Raw genomic sequence first — 22366 nt, forward strand, 5'->3', positions numbered from 1 at the left:
TTAGTGGGATTTTTTTTACCCAAAATATGTGTCAGAATACAAATTGGCCTAAAATGATAAAACAATTTGATTTTTAAATTTTTTTAATTGGGAAAGTTATATAGCAGAATGTAAGGTGCCAGGTATCTACCTCCAGATCTTGATGCCTGACAACAAAACCACCATTACACATTACAAATTGGCTAACTTCCTTATTGACCTTAATGCGTGCCTTGTTCAGCTTCTCAACCGACCTGGCAAAACGCCAAGAAGTGCAGCCGACAATCTCTGGCCAAACCACTATCCTGTCTGGGAAGGTCGTGCGCAGTCTGAGGAAATCAAATTTAATATTGTGGATGAGATGACGCATCGATCAAATACCCAGGTCGTTGCCAACCACATGCAGCACCAATATGTCCAATGCCCTATCAAGCCACTGCGAAGCGGTGCACTTCTGGAAGGACCCTGCAGCAAAGCAAACCCGACACACTTATCCTCCTAATTGTGGCCTTCACCCTAGTAAAACCCATTTGACGCCCATTGGGTCGAACATCTGCCAGCTTAGCCACTAAAACACAAAAGAATGCCCCAAAATCCACACGAGGCAAGCAGCTGCATCTGTAAAAGAAAGATATCAAAGAAAACATGACAGAAATTGAGCAACCCAAAAGCATAACCACAATTGGCAAGGCCAATAATCTAGAAAGTTGACTAAATTAAGTTCGGGTGCACATATATCTTAAAATGACTGGATTCCCATCTGCCGATGTGCTTTAAAATGGATTCATCAAAACCCCAACGAGCAGCTTCAGTAGCCACCTCAATGCGGAAGGAGTGTCAGGAGTAACTCCGAGCCTCATAACCCAAAGCTGATAGACAACGCCAGAATATGGACACAAACTGATATTCAGACAGATCCGATCCATCCTGATGCATAAGAAAAGAGCCTTTCAGCTGTGGACATAACCGCCTAAATTTAATGATCGATCGATATCGTTTTTTTATTGCCGATACCGATATTTTGGTCATCGCATATCGGTATCGGCCGTTATTGGCCGATATTTTCATACATTAAAAAACTGTTTTTTTTTATTTATTTCATTATTTTTTTTTTTTTTACAGGTACTCTTGTGGAGGGATCTGGTGGTCTAAAAGACCCCAAACCCCTCCTCTGCACTTAAAAGCATTAAAAACGCCACGTTTAGCTGTTTTGAATGTTGTAATTTTTTTGAATTTGGCGCCAAGTACGCAGTATTTTGCATGGAGACCCAATCAGAGCCGAATGGGGCTTTGATCGGGTCTTCTCTTCGGCGGCCGTGCAGGGTGGTTGCTCGGGTCTCCTGGTGGGACAGGAGACCCGGGCGAGCCGCGGAAGGGGGGGACGTTCCCTCCCACTCCTTTTAGTGACAGCAGAGCGGCTTCTCAGCCGCATCAGTTGTCGTTACAAGACAGCCGACCGTCGGCTATGGACGCCGGTACCGGGGTGATGCCTCTAGCTGCAGGCATCACTCCAGTACAAGCGCTTTCCCAAAATATCGGCAATATCGGTCACCTTGATGGCAGATCCTGATATAATCGGGGAAAGTGCAGATTGGCCCTTAATATATCGGCTTATCAATAATCGGTCGATCTCTACCTAAATTCCTCCACAACTGACACTGGGCAAATTGGGGAACATGGCACTCTATACAGGCCCAAATACATACCTCTGCCAACCTGATCGGTTTTGGAACGCTGAATGAATAGCAGCACTGAAGAATTGGAACAACTTACCTCACTAGCCAGTAGGCCCCCTTGTACCACTTTGAAGGACTAACCAACTCTCCAATCCGAAAAGCTCCATAAAACGCCAGAACAAATGCCGTCCTGAGCTTATATGCCGAGGCACATATTAAACTCACCTGACCCAAGAGCTCCTGCAGCATACCAAAAGAGACTGGACGGCGACCATCCGACCTCCAGAAACCTCTCCTATAACCCTTTGGGGGCCTGTTTAACAACAAAGTCCTTAGTAAAATCCTGAACTCCCAATAATTTGAACAAGAATGCCAAACCCGCCAACTTACGATTGATGGCCGATATCGACACCCCTTGTTCAAAATTCAAACAGATGAAATATAACAAGAGGGAGCGAGATTCCACACTCACCATTCCTTCTCCCACTCACGCTGAAAGGCCCCTCCATTTTTGTTATACCTTGGAATACCCTGACTAAGTGGATTCACTCAAGGATTTCCGTAACAAACCAGCGACAACCTCAACGCAATTCGCCACAGCTCTCGAAGACAAGGCGGCTAAATATCCAGCCCATCGGCATAATGTGACACGCATAGTTGAGCTTACTGAGGAGGGACTGCAACTGCCTAAGTTGAACTTTGCACCCCTGTCAGTGTTGAATGGTTTGTCTTATCCCTGTAAATCAATATCAAAAAAACCAAGCACTGCTCCTGTACTTGATACATACATTTTTGTATTCTCTCCATTGAATCAATATAGACCGATTAGTCATAATATTATGACCACCCACCTAATATTAAGCATGGCCCCCTTTTGCTAAAACAGCCCTGACCCATTGAGGCATGGACACCAAAGTAACATCCACATGAATAGCAGGACCCGAGGTTTCCCAGCAGAACATTGCCCAAAGCCTCACACTTCCTCTGCCAACTTGCCTTTTTATACAGCATCCTGGTGCCATCTCTTCCCCAGGTAAGTGACGCACATTCACCCGGCCATCCACATAATGTAAAAGAAAACATGATTCATCAGACCAGGCCACCTTCTTCCATTGCTCATTAGTCCAGTTCTAATGTTCATGTGACCATTGTAGAAGCTTTTGGTTGTGGACAAGGTTCACCATGGGCTTCACAGCCCCATACACAACAAACTGCGATGCCCATTTTTTCCTGCTTTCACCACATCAACATCATGGACAACATGTTCACTTGCTGTCTAATATATCCCACCAATTTTCAGATGCCATTGTAACAAGATATTCCCTTAAACTTTTTACGACAGTAGATGACTCAAAGGATGGATACACACTATACAACTTTTGTTGTTAGATTTTCTTTAGATTTACCTTTACTATGTAGTGCAAGGGCCTGCCTGATTGCATACAAATTAAAAGTGTTTAGGTTTGACCTCATATTTTAAGGCTTTGGTAAATCTAAAGGAAAAAATCTAAAGACAATTGTTTAGTGTGTATGGCCCATAAGAGTCAGAATGACGTGTTAGCATTCTGCTGTGGTTTGAATTGCTTTGTAAGTACTGTATGCTCCACTCCTCAGATTGTATGGTCCGTATTGGTGCTTTATATTCATGACATAAGGATCAACAGAGAAATCTCCATAGCTTAATACCATTTGGCTTTATTAAAAAATGTTTAAAACAATTACACTTACAATGGTAGTAATAAAACAAGCATGTATTGTAGAGTCAGATCGTCGCCTCGTCACGCGCAATTCTTTTTTATAATTATTTGGTTTGCACTGATAGAATTTGATAAATGACCATAGCATGGGTTCATTACCACAATTATGCCTATAACTGCTACATCTGCAGGGCAGCTTGTTCTTTTGAAAAACAAGAGACCGGCTGTTCAGATTACCAAATAAAAATAATGGAATGACAGCCTACAAAGAAAACGAATGCAACATCACATCTAAGAGCACAAGCAAACTGCCCTTACCAGTGAGCATGTTTTTGGATTTGTTTAGTAAATGGCTGAAGGTTAATATTAATATTTTACAATTCTCATACCATATAATTGGCATGTTAAGCTAATTCAGTATTTTTTCAGTAGGGAAAGAGTGACCCTCAGTGATACTAATGCAATACTAATGAGTTATCATGCTGTCTTCAGGCCTTGGGTCTCTTTGAGGCTCACATGCCTGCTCTGTTGGATCTCATTCCTTTCATCTGCACTAATATCAGTATTCATTCTACAGTAGACTGTAAGAGAAACCATCATGTATTTATAGTGAGCACATTTAGCGTTATTATTGCAGTGTTTGTCTTATTTATTTATTTTACTGTTCTCCTTATTAAATCCTTGGTCTTCCATCTTGTTGTTCTTGTATTATATATAGAGATTTGTAGATAAACCACTAGAGGGTGCTCTGTGTTTGACTGAGCCACAATTAGCCTTTTTGCTTAACAACTGCTGAAAAAGGATAACAGCCTCTCAGGGAGTGCATTGTTTTCAGGGAGTTGGTTAATTTATAGATTGAGAAGGAGCAGTAAAGAACAACTACTGTGTAGAACTGCAAAGCATGAAGTAAAACCTGGGTATGTATTGAGCAAACATAGCTGTTCCCATGCATATATTAAACTTTGAAAAAATGTATACGAAATAAATAATTTCTTATATATTTTTTCAAAGTTTATAATAAAAATAAAATAACACACATTGATAGCATTTTTTACACATTTGTGATCTTTTTTCACACACCTATCCACACATTTTTGAGAATATAATACGTTCCCTATAAGGCTCTGTGTACACTACAGCACCCAAACTTGAGTTTATGAGCTTTTGGCGCTTTCTTGCCAAAGCTCCTAAACTCAACTCCATAAAAGCCTGTGTGTCAATGTACACCTAGGCTTTTACCAGAGTTTAGGAGCAGCTGTGGTTAGGGGTGCTTCAACCTCCCTCAACCCCCCTCTCCTGAAAATGGAAGAATCACATTCAGGATAGAAATGCTTTGACTGCTGGGAAACCGCTAAACGCTTCAGAACCACATCAAAATCGCTGTGTTTTGTGTTTTCCCTGTACATGAAGCCAAAGAAAGGGGAAATGCAAACAAATATGAGAAACTGGAAGCCTATAGTAGTTCAAATGCATTAACTTGATTTTTTTTTCTATACCTAGATCCCAATAATTATTATTATAGACGAAATGAGCTGACAACATCAGACAATCTGGACTTTCAACATCACAACTATAAGGAAATGAGACAGGTATGTCCTTATGACAAACAAACAAAAGATTTCCCAGCACACTTGCCAGCCAGCCTGTGCACCTCGCTGCAAAGGCCAGTAGCCTTTGCTCCTTACTGCAAAGGCCAGTTATAGGTTGGGGTGGTTGCCACTTTTTTGTACTGTTGGTTAAATTATGTGCAGGAATGCATTGGATGCCTTCGCTGCCATTATGCTTTTGCTGGGCAGGCGTGTGTCCCTGTGGCTTTAAGGAGCTTTGGGGTTGGGATCCCTCCAGGCATACCTGCCCTTAAAGTTAATGTAAACCCCTTTCATGAAATCAGACCTTGGCACATCTATCTGTAGTGTTTACTTATCTCTCTCCAAGTCCCGTGTCTTTCTGCTGCTCTATTCCTTTGTTATCAGCATGATAACTTCCAACAAGTTCTCTGACAAAGGAGATAAAAGCAGCTGGAAATTTGTGTCGGGATGGGTGCATAGAAATAGATTAGCAGAGAGCTGGTCTTTTCACAGCACAGTCCTGAATGTTTCTTCCTTTCTCTACCTATGTGGAAGGGGGTGTGCCTTTCCTCCAATCAGCTGTCACACAGTGTATGCTAAGACTCCCCAACCAGTGCTGGAACAGGAAGAAAAAAAATCTAACACAATGTTCACTTTCTTAACAGTGTATAAACCTGAAGACAGCAGATATACAAATAAGACTTTTGTAGAGAGATTTGTCTCAGCTCTGTGTATCATCTGAGGCTATTCACTTCACTTGGTATATGTGAGGGTTTACATCCACTTTAATCTATCCATTTATATATGTGATCCTACTTTGGAGTCTCTGGAAATTTAAAGTTAGGACAGCAGTATATACAAAGGTCCCTTGGCACGGGCACTGTGGCTTATGCATATATTTGCAAGCAAAGCCCTCTGTTTTTTTATGCAAACTTTTAGACAGGGTCAGTTTGGTTGTTTTCCAGACTGGCTGGTAAGTGTGCTAGGAAATTTTTTGTTTGTTTGGGTTATGTATTGCCCTTCCACTTGCACCTTACTGCAAAGGCTGGTTATAGGTAGGGATGATCGAACGGTTGGGGTCGACCATCGGTTCGACCCGAACATTGGGTGTTCGAAATTCGGCCGAATTCCGAACTTTTTGCTGAAAAAGTTCAGAATTCAGCAACCAGAACCGACTAAAATGCAATGGGACAGGAAATGGGCTTTAAAAGCCCGTGATTGGACCAGAACCATCAGTAAAAGCCAATTGAGGGGGCAGGAGAATGCTAGGAATGTGATGGGAGTGACTAGGGGGTCCAGAGGCCAATCATTAGTGAATACGCCCCCAGTATATAAGATAGCCCCGCCAAATTCCTAGCATTGTAATACAGGGACGTGGAAGAGAGGGGAAGCAGTTCTGTTACTTCTGCTTCAAAGTGTCATTTAGCAATTATTAGTGTGAGGAAAGGGATATCTAGTGTAGTTAGGGTGCTATTTTCCACTTTAGTTAGATTCAAGAATCTAGTTTCTGTAGGCAAGTGTTAAGTGCCAGGGTGACCATAGTGTAGTGTAGGGTGAACTGACTCTGACTGCTATGGCAGGGTGACAGAACCCTTCCATTTCAGGGTGACCGCTATAGAGAAAAGATTGTTTCTCTTAGGTCACTTATAGAACAGCGATATGGCTTCTCGCCTGTCACCCTGCTTTTTGCTGCAGGCGTTTATAGGGCTTTTTTGAGGACATGTTTGGAGTCAGGCATGACATCTGAACTTCTGTATAGGGGTATATATACACACACATGTATGTATATATACACATACACATATATAGGTGTGAAAGTAGCAGAACACTATGCTTGCGCTAATGAAATAATTAACAGGCATATGGCTCCGCTCCTATCACACCTATATATGTGTATGTGTATAAATACATATAAGTGTGTGTGTATATATACCCCTATACAGAAGTTCAGATGTTTTGCCTGCCTCCAAAGACCCCAAAAAAATGCCTGCGCCAAAAAAAAAAACGCCCAGGTGTGTTATTGCAGGCGTTTTTTTGGGGCATTTTTTGTGGGTCTTTGGAGGCAGGCAAAACATCTGAACTTCTGTATAGGGGTATATATACACACACACTTATATGTATTTATACACATATATAGGTGTGAAAATAGCAGAACACTATGCTTGCGCTAATGAAATAATAAACAGGCATATGTCTCCGCTCCTATAACACCTATATATGTGTATGTGTATAAATACATATAAGTGTGTGTGTGTATATATACCCCTATACAGAAGTTCAGATGTTTTGCCTGCCTCCAAAGACCCCAAAAAAATGCCCAAAAAAAACACCTTCAAAAACACATCTTGGCGTTTTTTTTGGCGCAGGCGTTTTTTTGGGCATTTTTTGGGGGTCTTTGGAGGCAGGCAAAACATCTGAACTTCTGTATAGGGGTATATATACACACACATGTATGTATATATACACATATATAGGTGTGAAAGTAGCAGAACACTATGCTTGCGCTAATGAAATAATTAACAGGCATATGTCTCCGCTCCTATCACACCTATATATGTGCATGTGTATAAATACATATAAGTGTGTGTGTATATATACCCCTATACAGAAGTTCAGATGTTTTGCCTGCCTCCAAAGACCCCAAAAAAATGCCTGCGCCAAAAAAAAAACGCCCAGGTGTGTTATTGCAGGCGTTTTTTTGGGCATTTTTTGTGGGTCTTTGGAGGCAGGCAAAACATCTGAACTTCTGTATAGGGGTATATATACACACACACTTATATGTATTTATACACATACACACATATAGGTGTGAAAAGAGAGAAGCCATATGGGTGTTAATTATTTCATTAGCGCAAGTATAGTGTTCTGCTACTTTCGCACCTATATATGTGTATGTGTATATATACATATAAGTGTGTATATACCCCTACACAGAAGTTCTGATGTTATGCCTGCCTCCAATAACACCCAAAAAATGCCCAAAAAAAAACGCTTGCTACAAAACCGGCAAGGTGTGAAAATAGCAGAGCCATATCTCTGTTCTATAAGTGATCTAAGAGAAACAATCTTTTTTTTTCTGGTTCTGGACATGCTACAGAGCTGAAACTTCACAGGTACACTTTTTAGACCCCACAGACACTAAATCCAAAGAAATCTCTTTTTTTTTTCCAATAATTCTTTCAATAATTGGCTCTCTATCAAAAATTACAATTTTTAAGAACTTTTTTTTGTGTGTGATTAATAGTCTCTGGGGCATGACCCAGAACCCTAGGCACGTTTCAGGGGGATTTATTGGGTTTTAGGGCTTCAAAATGTTTTTTTTTGATTACAGAAGTTCGGGTCCCATTGATTTCAATGGGGTTCTGAAATCCGGGCCGAACTTTCTGGAAATGCGGGTGTTCTGGTTAAACCGAACTTTTCAAAAGTTCGATCATCCCTAGTTATAGGTTGGGGTGGTTGCCACAGTTTTGTACATGTCCTTATGACGTCAGAGCAGAGAACAATGCCTAATTTACAAAGCCACAGCCATTGATCTGAATACTACTGAATTATTCACCTTTATAACACAGACATGTTTCCAAGACCTGATCCTTACATACCCCACTCAGGCATTTCTTCCTGATGTTTTTTACACTATTACTTTTATAATCAAACATTGCTCCTGTGTGGTTTTTTTTTTTCAGCTGATGAAGGTGGTGAATGAAATGTGTCCTAACATTACCCGTGTCTATAATATTGGACGTAGTCACGAGGGCCTCAAGCTCTATGCCATGGAGATGTCCGACAACCCCGGGGAGCACGAAGTCGGTTAGGAGACTAAACACACTCTATGTATGTCCTGCGACTTCCCGCCTGTCTCTTCTACATCTTCCCTTATTCCTGTGCATTGGATTGGCTGGTTCTGTGTTGTGATTCCACCAAGGGAAGGCTGGCACCAAGGCTATATTAAGCACTAGGCAGCAACTAGAGATGATACTTTAGACCAGGAAATAATTATAACAATTATATACAACATCTAGTTATGCTTTGTGAACTCAACCACACCAGAGCTACATAAATGTTTACCTACAGGAAGTTAATGCATAGCAACAAATACAAATTATTTATATTTTTGGGTAAAAAGCAAGTTCTTAACATTCAACCTAATTTAAAAAAAAGCTTTATTTTTTAAGCTTTAGCTTGCATTATCCCCTTTCACTTACATTCTCTTACATGTTCAAGGCCAAAATTTGTTGATGGCAAGCCGAATCATACATTGGCTACTTATACTGTATATCTGGAGCACTCCTTAGTTAGGATATTCTCACAATCACTAGTTTGGCCAAATGGCTCTAGTAATTATCGAGACAAATCATGTGGTGTCATGCTGCCCAATGGAGTTGCCATATTATTGAAAAAAAAATGATTAAAGAACTCCGATCCTGTAAAGTCTTGTTTAAATCTTTACAAGTCAAATAAACTGCTATGGGAACTACGGGAAATGTGACTATTGGAGTCTTTGAGAGATGTAAGAACACCTAATGGATGATTACTTGAAGGAAAGTTTTAGTTGAAGCTCTACTTTAAAATGTACCAGTACAGCTCTCATTTTATAGTTGAACGTTAATCTAAAGGGTGGCTATTGGAAAAAATTGACTGTTCCTATCTGATACTTTGTGACAAATGGTTGCTAAGGCTTACTGCCTTTAAGAGGGCTAAATGCGGAGGTTATGTTTGAAATGCTATAAGGCAGGGTTTCTCAACCAGGGATCCTCCTGAGGTTTCTAGGGGTTCCTTGAGTAAAGGGCAATTCTGCCTTTCAGATAAGTTTCCAATGACACCATTGTTCCTTTTAGCTATCTTTAAGGGGGTAATTCTTCCCAATGATGACAAGAGTAAGGAGCATTCTTTCCACTGACTGTCACAGTAATGTGTCATGAGTTGTAGATTTTTCATTTTTAGCAGGGGTTCCCCCGAGACCAGAAATGTATTTCAAGGGTTCCTCTTTGTTGAAAAGGTTGTTATAAGGATTTGTGTTGACTGGCTTTTTTTTTGCCTCAACTGGGTTTTGCATTCTTGTCTATGGGTATGCAAAACTTGCTAAAAGTAGATCAAATGCAGGTAATAAGGAGAAGGTGAACTTCACCAGTCAATCAATTTGAAATGATCTGAGAAGCATCTTAAACTGATGTCAAACTGATGCCATCAACACAAGCTCAAAGCCCGTTGACACAGGCCTTTACCTTGACTTTGTTGTATAATGTAGAAGGAGTTGCCAGCCCTTTCTCTGTCTGTGATTTCATGTCCATTGTCTATGCTGTCACTGTCTCTTTACTTTGCTGCCCGTGTGTGCAAACTATTTTCTGTGTATAAGAACCTGACATTCTAGAAGCATTCTGGGGTAAAAGAGGGATTAAAACATTAAAGCGTTATTAAACCCAAAACCAAAAATGTAATATATTGCAGCATGCCAATCATTGGATGTGATGGCTGCATTTGTTTTCTTTTTTTTCTCCTCTGTTTTCACCTGGTGATCTAGCCAGTAAAACACCCCCTGTATTAGAGTGCCCCCACTCTGGAAGAACGATCATAGTGGGCATAACATACAGCAGCATTGTCAGTCTGTGGGGACAGGAGAGTTAAATATACTAGCACATTTAGATACAGTAACGAAATTGAAGCCAAAATCCATCTAATATAGTTACAACAAACATTATTTTATCTTGTAGGATAAAGGTTTTATGGGAATAAATAAAAACTGACCATTGAAGCACCCCTGTCGGTGTTAGATGGTTTGTCACATCCCGGTAGGCAGATACATTTGCAGGAGAGCTTGTTTTTTTGAAAAATTACAGATTTACTGGCTAGATCACCTGATGAAATGAGAAGAAAGAAAACAATGAAGCCAACACATGTAAGAATTGGTAAGTTGCAATATAATACATGTTGGCTTTTGGGTTTAATACTGTTTTCATGTGTTGATCAAAGTAACTACCATAATCAAATGCTGAATAGGTATAACTCATAACGTGTGGACACTATGAATGTGCTAATTTGTAGGGGACAGACCCTTTCTTTGCAACTATGTGTACCAGTGTCTTTCAGGTCATAGAGGAAAGACTATCACTCTACATTTTGATGGACCTTATTTCTAAAATCCAGTAGGAAGGAAAAGTAAGAATGATGTCCATAACATATAAGATGCCACCAGCAATGGTAAACTTAGAATTGGAAGCATTGGTCAGCACTTGAACTTTTCCTTTCTGCTTATGTTACATCTTGAAGGCTTTTTCGAGTCATCTTTTGTTCTGTCCAGTGCCATAATGATCCCTGAGAACATAAAGGCCAACTTCACCCAAAAGATATAATGTAGATTTATGCTCCTTCCCAAAAGTGGGACATTCTCACAGAAGAGTTTTTGTCTGTTCCTCATTATGGAAAATATAATAGGGGTGCTGTGACATGTGGCCTTGTAATGGCCATGACAGTTAGAGAGAACTAGTCATTTTGATGTAGTATCTTGCTAAAGACTCACTAAGTGGTGAAAGCAATTTTTTTTTTTTTTAAGCTTATAATATACTGTAAATTCTGAGTGAAGATACTCTATAAATACTCTGGTGATGTTCTATGGTATATATCAGATACATTCCTAAAGAGACTCTGACGTTAAAAACAAAACCTAAAATAAAGCTACCCTATTCCTACTCTCCCACTCCAGCCGATCTATACTGTACTGAAGAGAAATGAGAATTCTTAAGAAACCGAAACATGTAGGAGTGCCAATTCCTGCTCTTAGTCCACGTGCCAAGGTTCCTACTACTATATCACTACAGGATACAAAGGCCAGTGGATCATACAACTGAGCACAGCGGGAGAGCCAGGAATCCAACACTGCCAGAAGTGTCGGTTTATGAAAATTCTTTAGCTGGTAATTTCTTTTGAGTGCAGCAAAGATTAGTGGCTAAGGCAGTGGCAGAAGAGCAGTTATATTTTAGGTTTTGGTTTTAACTACAGAGGCACTTAGGTGAATCTGTCATATGTAGATTAAGAGGATAGAGGTGTAGAATAGGTTGCCACAATATCGGAACCCCCTTCTTTAAAGTAATGCTGCCTGTATTACTCTATATCAGGAGTTTCCAAACTGTGGGTCGGGACCCACTGGTGGGTTGCGAGCTGCGTTTGAGTGGGTCGCGCTGAGCCGGAAATCACTGAGAGCGGGCCCGCTTAAATTGTGCTGTGCGAGCCCGCGCAAATTACAGAGAGCCAGAGCAGTCAAATCGCGATGGATTCAGGACCCCGCCCACGCAGTTTACGGAGGCTGGTCTGCATTTCCCGCAAGGAGGATACTTGCATCAGTGAGTACATATGTGGGCTGCTATGTAGGTTGTAGGATATGTTCATGGGGTGCAGAGCCAGCTCCTCGGTCCTGCTGGCAGGAGCGGTGATGGCTAGACTGGTGGCAGGATTCTCTCAGCTATAGCGGGCAGAGATGGCAGCCTCGGTGTCAGAGGACCAGGTGGCCCGGCGGTGTCAGGAGTTCATGGCAGCTTCTATTTTTAATTTAACATCCCCCTCCCTTTAAAATATGCATTATTATTTGCATTTATATAGCGCCAACAAATTCTATAGCGCTTTAATTACAAGCAATTACAAGCAAGTGGGTCACAAAAAATAACTGTATTCAGAAGTGGGTCTCGGCCCAAAAAAGTTTTGGAAGCCCTGCTCTATATCATATGTTGTGCACTTTCCTATAGATGGCAGATTTTACCTTGGTTTGTGTTGCCCACGGCAAATAATTCTTCAAAATGTCCACATCTGCATTGAATTTAGTATTTCATTGTAAAATTAACCTGGACATTGACAAATTTTCCAAATATTTCCAGTAAGCTGCTGCATGTCCAAACAGCTCTTAGTGATCTCTTCCCTTTACCACAATTACTGTTAATTTTCTTTACTTCTATACCAAAATCACAGTGAATAAGTTGAAGCAGCGGTGTTGATTAAAGTTAGTTTCTTTGGATTTAATTGAAATAAATTACATAAACTCAAACTCATTTCTGCATAATTTTAAGTGATTTAAATCCTAAAAAAAAATACAGTGTAAAATATGTTCCTGTTTTGAATGGATTATTTCGATGTGACTTTATTATTATTATTATTATTATACAGGATTTATATAGCGCCAACAGTTTGCGCAGCGCTTAACAAAATGAGGGCAGACATTACAGTTACACTACAATTTGGAACAAAAGGAATCAGAGAGCCCTGCTCGTTAGAGCTTACAATCTAAAAGGGAGGGTCAATTGATACAAAAGGCAATAGCTGTGGGGGATGCGCTGATGGAGCAAGAGAAACAGTGTTATTAGTTAGTAGCCGGGTAGGCTTCTTTAAAGAGAAGGGTTTTCAGGGATCGTCTAAAGATGGATAGATTAGGGGACAGTCAGACAGATTGGGGTAGAGAGTTCCAAAGAATGGGAGAAGCTCTGGAGAAATCCTGGAGGCGAGCATGGGAAGAGGTGACAAGGGAGCTAGAGAGCAGGAGGTCTTGGGAGGACCGAAGAGAGCGGCTTGGTTGATATATTGAGATCAGGTTAGTGATGTAGCTGGGGGCAGAGTTGTGGATGGCTTTGTAAACTATTGTTAGCACTTTGAATTGTATTCGTTGGGTGAGTGGAAGTTCATACACACTTTAGTTCATACACACAGTATTTTTGATAAGGCCTCTAGATCAACCTGCACTAAAGTAGTACCTGCCCTCTTTTTTTTTTCACCCAGTATGGGTGCTTGTGAGATTGATTATAATGGCAATGCTTTTTCCCAATGGTGATCCAACTTCTAAAAACTTAGCTTTGGAGTTTTGCCTTTTGTTGCAGTAAAAGAAATCACTGCCCTTATAATACAGTCTCATTGATGTAAGGTTATTGAAAAAATCCATCATAGAGATTTGGGGTCCTGTTGTAATGTATAGGGCAGGTGGGCACTGGGCAGAACTGGGAACTTAGGAAAAGAGATCTCTCCATTAAGGTCCTAAAGAAATATATGAAACAGGAGGTAATTCAACTCCTGTCCATATAAAGAGTGCGCTTTTATCAATCTATTTTCATGTTTTAGAAATCGTATGTCTGTATGTGTGTGTGTATATATATATATATATATATATAAAGTATATATACTGTATATATAGTATACTGTATACAAAATGCTCACCACATATGCAGGCTTCTCTTCCTTCATATGTTGTATAATTATTGTGCTTTACTGTCCTTCTCTTTCAATGCAGTTTGCTTAAACAACAGACGCACTATATGACTAATAAATCTTATCTCAGCAGCTTTCTTTTTTATCAAGATTGATGACTGTGCTGCTAGGCTGACAATTCCTATGGCATAGGGCTGTGTGTAATTTTACCCTTTTCTGGTGGTCTTCTTTCCATTTATGCAGGGGAGCCAGAGTTTCGCTACATGGCGGGAGCCCATGGAAATGAAGTCTTAGGAAGGGAACTCCTGCTTTTATTGATGCAGTTCCTCTGTCAGGAGTACAGGGCAGGCAATAAACGCATTTTAAGGCTCATCCACAACACCCGCCTCCATTTCCTCCCATCTGTCAACCCTGATGGATATGAGAAGGCTGCGGAATTGGTGAGCAAATTCATGTCAGACAGGTCCATCAATACATATGTTGTATTTAGTAGCTCCATATGTTTATGGTACACATTGGAGAAAAGAATTTATACAATGTGTTAATCTCTAAAGGAAATAAAAGCAGAAATATGGTGTTTTAATTAGCGCAAACCTTTTCTATATGCAATAATGTTTTGGATTATCAAAAACAGTTTTTTGAAGAATATTAGTAAGCAAAAAAATGATGTTATAATTATGACAGTCAGCATGTGTTCAGTTGACTATACAGAGCCAGATCTTTAGTGTGTAATAAGGAAATCATATATTCCACACTCTCCAAATCATGATGAAATACCCATAGTGGGTGAATCACCATACTGAAATAGTTTTTTATTATTATTATAATCAAATGTATGCAAAAATGACTGTTCTTTGTGGTTCGCTAGGTAAAATGGATTTATACTCTGGATGACTTTTTCCCATCTGCTAGAAAATGATTGTGATCATTACTACAATTATTTGTCTGTTTGTCATGTCTATTATCTTTTGTTTGCATCCCAGCACATACATTAGCCCACATTGTGTTTGCATGCATTGAAATGTTTAGATATGTTGCATTTCCGGAAGGATTTTTAAATAGATTTGAATGGTAAACTGCAGGTCTATGTACCCAATATAGAACATGCAGGAATCTTTTGAAATGCATTGGTGTGACCAGACTCTGTTTAAAATAATGGATTTGTCCATGGATTTGACCTGCACTGGAAGATGCAGCCAAATGATGAAAACACTATCATTGTATGCCCTTTGTCATTAGTTACTTATGCATTAGATAACTGTCACAAGCAGTTATTGAATATTTGGGTTATTTGTTGATAATGGGCTGCCATTACATTAGTACTTTCCACAGAGCTGGTTGCATATATACATACAATGATACATATCTTTACTCTTTAGATAGATTAAGGTGTGTCTATATAGGAGTTTAAAATGTATAACAAATAGAGTACAAAAAAGGTACCAACGTCCCCATGTTAACTATTCAAAAAGACATTGCTCTGAAAACTCAGAGCTCCCGCCGTAGCGAGATTTGGAGAGGGCTGGAGAACCAAGAAGTGGGACTTTATGGGTACCAGTTAGAGATCAAAAATTCACAAGTATATATAAAATCATTAAAACTTTATTAATTACAGGTATAAAATCATCCACACTACAAGTGAACGGAAAATAAAGAAAAAAAGAGAACATTGGGATACTCTCTCAAGGGAGCGCTCCTTTGTGGACAACAGCCGGGTTACTCTCCGGATAAGCCACTCTAACATAATATGTATATGGTCCATTAACACCTTTGAATCTGCTCATGCAATGTATCCCAATTTTCTCTTTTTTTCTTTATTTTCCATTCACTTGTAGTGTGGATGATTTTATACCTGTAATTAATAAAGCTTTAATGATTTTATATATACTTGTGAATTTTTGATCTCTAACTGGTACCCATAAAGTCCCACTTCTTGGTTCTCCAGCCCTCTCCAAATCTCGCTACGGCGGGAGCTCTGAGTTTTCAGAGCAATGTCTTTTTGAATATCTTTACTCTTAGTGGTACACAAAAGGTGTAGTGGATGAAGCCCAGTAGTATAAGGCCTCGTCTAGCACACGGGATTTGAAATGAGATACATTGTTGTCTATGGAACCATGCGCACAGCTGAGTAAAGATCAGTAATACAGCGTTGAGTACAGAGAAGTAAAGCAAAAATAGAAAATTTTACATTTGAGTGCAGTAATTTACTCGCATACACATGTTTACTCATCCATATGTTTACGTGAGTATAAAGGATTATATTACAATACTGGCAATGAAAAAGAATTTTACTTGTCTAAACATTTACTCGCCTATACTCAGGAATACTCAGATCTTTACACACAGTTTTTTTTTTTACGCACGGACTTTGTCAACAAATGACGTTTCAATTATTTGTTTGCAATATTTACAGGGCTCAGAATTAGGTGGATGGTCACTGGGCCGCTGGACGTCCGATGGGATTGACATAAACAACAATTTTCCAGACTTAAACACGTTGTTGTGGGAGTCAGAGGATCGCCCCAGAAATCAACGCAGGGTCCCTAATAACCACATTCCAATCCCTGACTGGTATCAGTACCAGAACGCCACGGTGAGATTGGAAACAAACATAAGTGGGCTTATGGGAAAAAAAACATCAAAGGACTGTAGTTATGTGACTCTTCAAGTGTACATCTATGGTTCTGTGACTCTTCCAATGTATATCTATGGTTCAGTGGCTCTTCCATTTTACCTATAAGGTTCTGTGACTCTTTCATTGTATATCTGTAGTTCTGCAGCACTTCTAATGTACATCTGTGGCTCTGTGACTTTTCTTTTGTACCTCTGTAGCTCATTGACAATTTCATTGTAGCTCTGTGTTTTTTTCCATTGGGGTTCTTTAGTTCTCTGACTCTTCTATTGTGTTTCTGTTGGTTTATGGTTGTGACTCCTCTGTTTAACTTTTGTGGTTCTGTGACTCTTCTCATGTACCTCTGTGGTTCTCTGGCTCTTCTTTTATACCTTTTGTGGTTCCCTGACTCTTCTTTTTTACCTCTGTGTTTTGTGTGATGTTTCTCTTATAATTCTGTAGTTGTGTGACATTTCTCTTGCACCTCTTTGGTTGTGTGACTCTTCTCTTGTACCTCTGGTTGTGTGGCTCTTCTCTTGTACCTCTGGTTGTGTGGCTTTTCTCTTGTACCTCTGTGGTTGTGTGATTATTTTCTTGTACCTTGGGGGTTGTATGACTCTTCTCTATTACATCTGTGGTTGTGTGGCTCTTTTCTTATACCTCCTGTGGTTGTGTGATTCTTTTCATGTATCTCTGTGGCTGTGTGACTTTTCTCTTGTACCTCTGTAGTTATGTACCTCTTCACTTGTACCTCTATTGATGTGTGACTTTTCACTTATACCTCTGTAATTATGTGACTCGTCTCTTGTGCCTCTGTGGTTGCATGACTTTTCTCTTGTATCTCTGTTGTTGTGTTACTCTTCACTTGTACCTCTGTGGTTGTAGGACTCTTCTCTATTACCTCTGTGGTTGTGTATGTCTTCTCTTGTACCTCTGTGGTTGTGAGGCTCTTCACTTGTACCTCTGTGCTTGTATGACTCCTCTCTATTACCTCTGTGGTTCTGTGATTCTTTTCTTGCACCTCTGTGGTTGTGTGACTCTTCTCTTGCACCTCTGTGGTTGTATGACTCTTCTCTTGCACCTCTATGGTTGTGTGACTCTTCTCTTGCACCTCTGTGGTTGTGTGACTCTTCTCTTGCACCTCTGTGGTTGTATGACTCCTCTCTATTACCTCTGTGGTTGTGTGATTCTTCCCTTGTACCTCTGTGATTGTATGACTCTTCTCTATTACCTCTGTGAATGTGTGTCTCTTCTCTTGTACCTCTGGGATTGTATGACTCTTCTCTATTACCTCTGTGGTTGTGTGTCTCTTCTCTTGTACCTCTGTGGTTGTGTGTCTCTTCTCTTGTACCTCTGTGGTTGTGTGTCTCTTCACTTGTACCTCTGTGGTTTGTGTGTCTCTTCTCTTGCACCTCTGTGGTTGTGTAACTCTTCTCTATTACCTCTGTGGTTGTGTGTCTCTTTTCTTGTACCTCTGTGGTTGTGTAACTCCTCTCTTGCACCTTTGTGGTTGTGTGACTCTTCTCTTGCACCTCTGTGGTTGTGTGTCTCTTCTCTTGCACCTCTGTGGTTGTGTGTCTCTTCACTTGTACCTCTGCGGTTTGTGTGTCTCTTCTCTTGCACCTTTGTGGTTGTGTGACTCTTCTCTTGCACCTCTGTGGTTGTGTGACATCTCTATTGTATTACTGTGGTTATGTGATTATTATTCTTTACCTCTGTGGTTGTGTTACTATCCTCCTGATTTATCACTGTTACCTTTGTGCTTCTCTGACTCTTTTTTCTTATGGGACTCTTCTCTTGTACCTCTCTGTTCTTTGACTCTTCTCTGGTACCTATGTTGTTCTGTGAATTTATTGTACCTTTTTTATTTTATTTCTGTGGTCCTTTTGTGTTTCATAAGCACAAAATAGGTAAACTCCAATGTTTCTATATAGTGCTGATGTCTAATGACTACACTATTAGTCTAGTCACTCTTTAAGAATCCCAATCAACTGTTATAGAAACGCATTCTTATTTAGCATGATGATTCCATCAAATGTCCTAAACAATACAATGTCTGGACATTGAAATTATCAGGAGCCACCGTTAACTAGAGCTGTTCTTGCAATTAGGCAAAGTGAGAATCTTTTCTCTGCCAGCCCCCCTAGTCTGGTACAAGCATGAGACAAGTTTTTCACCTCCTTTTCTGGCACTCAGCTACGTCCTGCTACCATGGACACTAAGGAAACAATACAGGAACTGCCAGAACTGTGAGAGTCTAGGGATTAGTACTGGTAGGCATTCAAACACTGCATCTGGAGTGCAATGAGGCCACTCATGTCTCACATATTGCCCACCATTGTGCCAAACAAGAAATGTGTTCGTTATTAGTATACAGCACTTCCACATATAACAACATATTCTTGTTTAATAAACTTGACTTTTTCTCAGTATAATTATTTTTCTTTTTTAAGTGCTTCAACGTGGGATGAAGTCTCTGCCAGAATGTTGATCTATTTTAGTTTATCTCAGTAATGAAATTTTATATAGCTTGCATGGTAATTGAGGTAGTGAAGCTTTTTTATTCAGCTTTAAACATCTAGGATAATTTACTAACAACCACATATATTTATGAACAAAAGCTTTTCATCTTGTGAATTTGTGGCTGTGATCTGCCAGTTAAATTGGTATGTTTATATCTATTCTGTCGTTTGTTAACCTTTTTATAAAAGAAATACAATGTTTAGAGAAAGAAGGGGTTTCCAACTCTGTCCAGAAAGGGCAGAGGTGGAACCAGAGGGGATTTAAATGTGCCACTGATGCAATAATTTTTTCCAGAATTAATCCACATTTAAAAGTTAATAAAAAGTTTTTATTCAATGTATATTAAAAGCAGACAAACATACATATTGGTTACAGTTTTGTATACATATATTGTACATAGAGCAAAGTATTTGAATTACAGAGAGCCCACAAAGGGACTATATGAGAATATAAGGAGTTGCTGGAACTACGCGTTTCGCTATGAGCTATGAGTGGTTCCACCTCTGCCCTTTCTGGACAGGGTTGGAAACCCCTTCTTTCTCTTTACACAATTTTCACAAATGGGGAAGGTGCCAATTGACTATTGATGAATAGTAAAGCCAATTTCTCCCCCTCCACAACCAAATACAACATTTAGGGTCTTTAAAAAGCAGAAAAATGTTGCTTCAAAGTGGTTCAGTCATTGCACCCCAAGCTATAACTGGTGAGAGAATAGAACCTCTGTTTTTATTGATGTCATTTTCCCAGCTTGGGAGATTCACCCTTTCTATTTGTCTTGGTTGACATTTTCACTGGGACTAAAAGTGAGGGAAAATCCAACATTTTCATTATTAGAGTAGGAATAGAGGGGAATCTTGCAGTGGTAACATTTGTTCCAGTAGCAACTGTCTATGAGGAGATTTCCCTCACTTTGGAGAGGTTTTCTCTCACTTTATGTCATGTCTGAAGAACATAAAGTAAAGGCAAATCTACTGAATGGGATACAGATGGCATAAAAAAACCTGATGGAAGTTAAATATTCCCTACTACAAAATGAAAAACTGTCTTTATCTAATATACTTTAAGTTCAAACCCATAAGTCGATACTTATCAGCTTCCTAGAGTGTAAGTTTTTGCCCAACTTTCCAACAAAGGCCTGAACTCTATAAGCTGCCTCACACCTCACCTTGGTCATCCTAGTGCTCCTGACATTCATTTTTTTCTTTTGAAGAACAACAGATAATGGGGAGCCAAAGGAATGGATCAAGAAGGTGACAAGGTATGGTAAAATCATTTGTTTATTTAAAGTCACTAGCCAACACATTTTAAGTTTTACACAAACCTTTTTTCTTCCGGGATAACAAGTGCTTAGAAATAAAATAAAGCAATGCATACAATTTGGGTCTTTTTGGTTACTTTTGGAAAGCATTTTCGTATTCAATCTGAGTTTATTAAAGCTTTATACAAGATACAAAGAAAAGAAACATCCAGTAAGGACCACATCCAATAAGGACCACAACAAAATTTGAAATACAGTAAAAGAGTACACGCTTGGGTAGGGTGGAGGGAGGGCAAAAAAAGCAAATTTCAATAATATTCAAGGCAAACAAACATTAAAAGATGACCCGAGACTGGGCGATGACAGTATCCAGTACAGAATACAAAACCCATGACCATGCATAAAATTATATATACAGAGACAAATCAACCCATGAAGAGTACATGCATCAGAAGCAAGCAGGACAATGAAATAGTAGCTAAACTGTCAGGAGCCAAAAAAGGAGGGGGGGTGAAGACTAGGCCTGAAGGAAAAGGAAATGGGCATGATAGGAAAGACTGTCTCAAAAAAAGGGAAGGGGAGGAGGGGGGAAAGGGGCACTGACCTGAGAAAAACGCCCATAGAAAAGATTCATTAGTAGGGACAGAAGGACAAACTCCTGATTAATTGGCAAAGAGATTGGGAAGCACTTTTGGGTATGTATCACTTATTGATTTATTTGTGAGTCTTTCATACATTTTATCCCAACAAACACCCAGTTAACCACATACATTTAAAGTAGTTTGGAGCCGCATACCAGTTCCTTGCTCTACGATTAAATCCCAGCAGGACAGGTGGAGTGTATGTATTTGTTCTGGTGCAATAAAGTTTCTTTTAACTACAACCCCAATTCCAAAAAAAAAAAAAAAATCGGGACGCTGTGTAAAATCTACATAAAAACAGAATGCAATGATTTGCAAAACCCATATTTTATTTACAATAAAAAATAAAAAACATATCAATTGTTTAAACTGAGAAAAAGTGTACCATTTTAAGAAAAAGAGTACTTTTGAAATTGATAGCCCCAGCATGTCTCAAAGAAGTTGGGACAGGGCCATGTGTACTACAGTGTAGCATCCCTATTCTTCTTTTAACAATACTCTGTAAATGCCTGGGAACAGAGGAGACCAGTTGCTGACATTTTGAGGATGGAATGATGTCCCATTTTTGCCTGATATAGGATTCTAACTGCTCAACAGCCCTGGGTCTATGTCCTATTTTTCGTTTTAAGATGCACCAAATATTTTCAAGATCTGGACTGCAGGCAGGCCAGTCAAGCACTAGGACTCTTCTACTGTGAAGCCATGCTGTTGCCATAGATGCAATATGCTCCTAAAGCGGATTTCCACCCATTTTAATACATTTAGATGTGCGTGATCCCCTTTAAAAATGCTTTTACCAATGTAAACTATTTTTTTTTGCAAGGAAATACCTTTTTTTCTTCTTTATTCATCCGCACTTCCAGGTCCGGCCACCTATAGGCGATTACGTCATCCCAGCAGCCCTTGCGAATCGCCTAGTGACGAAATCTCGCATTATTACACCAGCACCAGCTGTACTCAGGGATGTATTGCTTTGAGTCTCCGCTCCGCCCTGCCTCCTCTCAGTGAGCGCGGACTGAAAGCATTACATCTCGTACAGCTCACTGAGAGGAGGCGGGGCAGAGGCAGGGCGGAGCGCGGACTCAAAGCAATACATCCCTGAGTACAGCTGGTGCCGGTGTAATAATGCGAGATTTCATCAGTAGGCGATTCGCAAGGGCTGCTGGGATACATTCCAGCAGCCCTTGCGAATTGCCTAGTGACATAATCGCCTATAGGCGGCCGGACCCGGAAGTG

At 39.9% G+C, this 22366-nt stretch overlaps 1 protein-coding gene across 2 annotated transcripts in view; it reads left to right on the top strand.

Moving 5' to 3' along the window:
• Positions 1-22366, top strand: part of CPXM2 (carboxypeptidase X, M14 family member 2) — a 163432-nt gene that overhangs the window by 103580 nt on the left and 37486 nt on the right. For both annotated transcript variants that reach the window (XM_082267448.1, XM_082267447.1), the window contains 4 exons: positions 4853-4941; positions 8604-8727; positions 14341-14537; positions 16511-16690. In XM_082267448.1, the coding sequence (XP_082123574.1) occupies positions 4853-4941; positions 8604-8727; positions 14341-14537; positions 16511-16690 (590 nt within the window). The remainder of the gene's footprint in view (positions 1-4852; positions 4942-8603; positions 8728-14340; positions 14538-16510; positions 16691-22366) is intronic.

This window comes from Pelophylax lessonae (genome assembly GCF_965119305.1).
Source record: "Pelophylax lessonae genome assembly, chromosome: 9".
Lineage (NCBI taxonomy): Eukaryota > Metazoa > Chordata > Amphibia > Anura > Ranidae > Pelophylax > Pelophylax lessonae.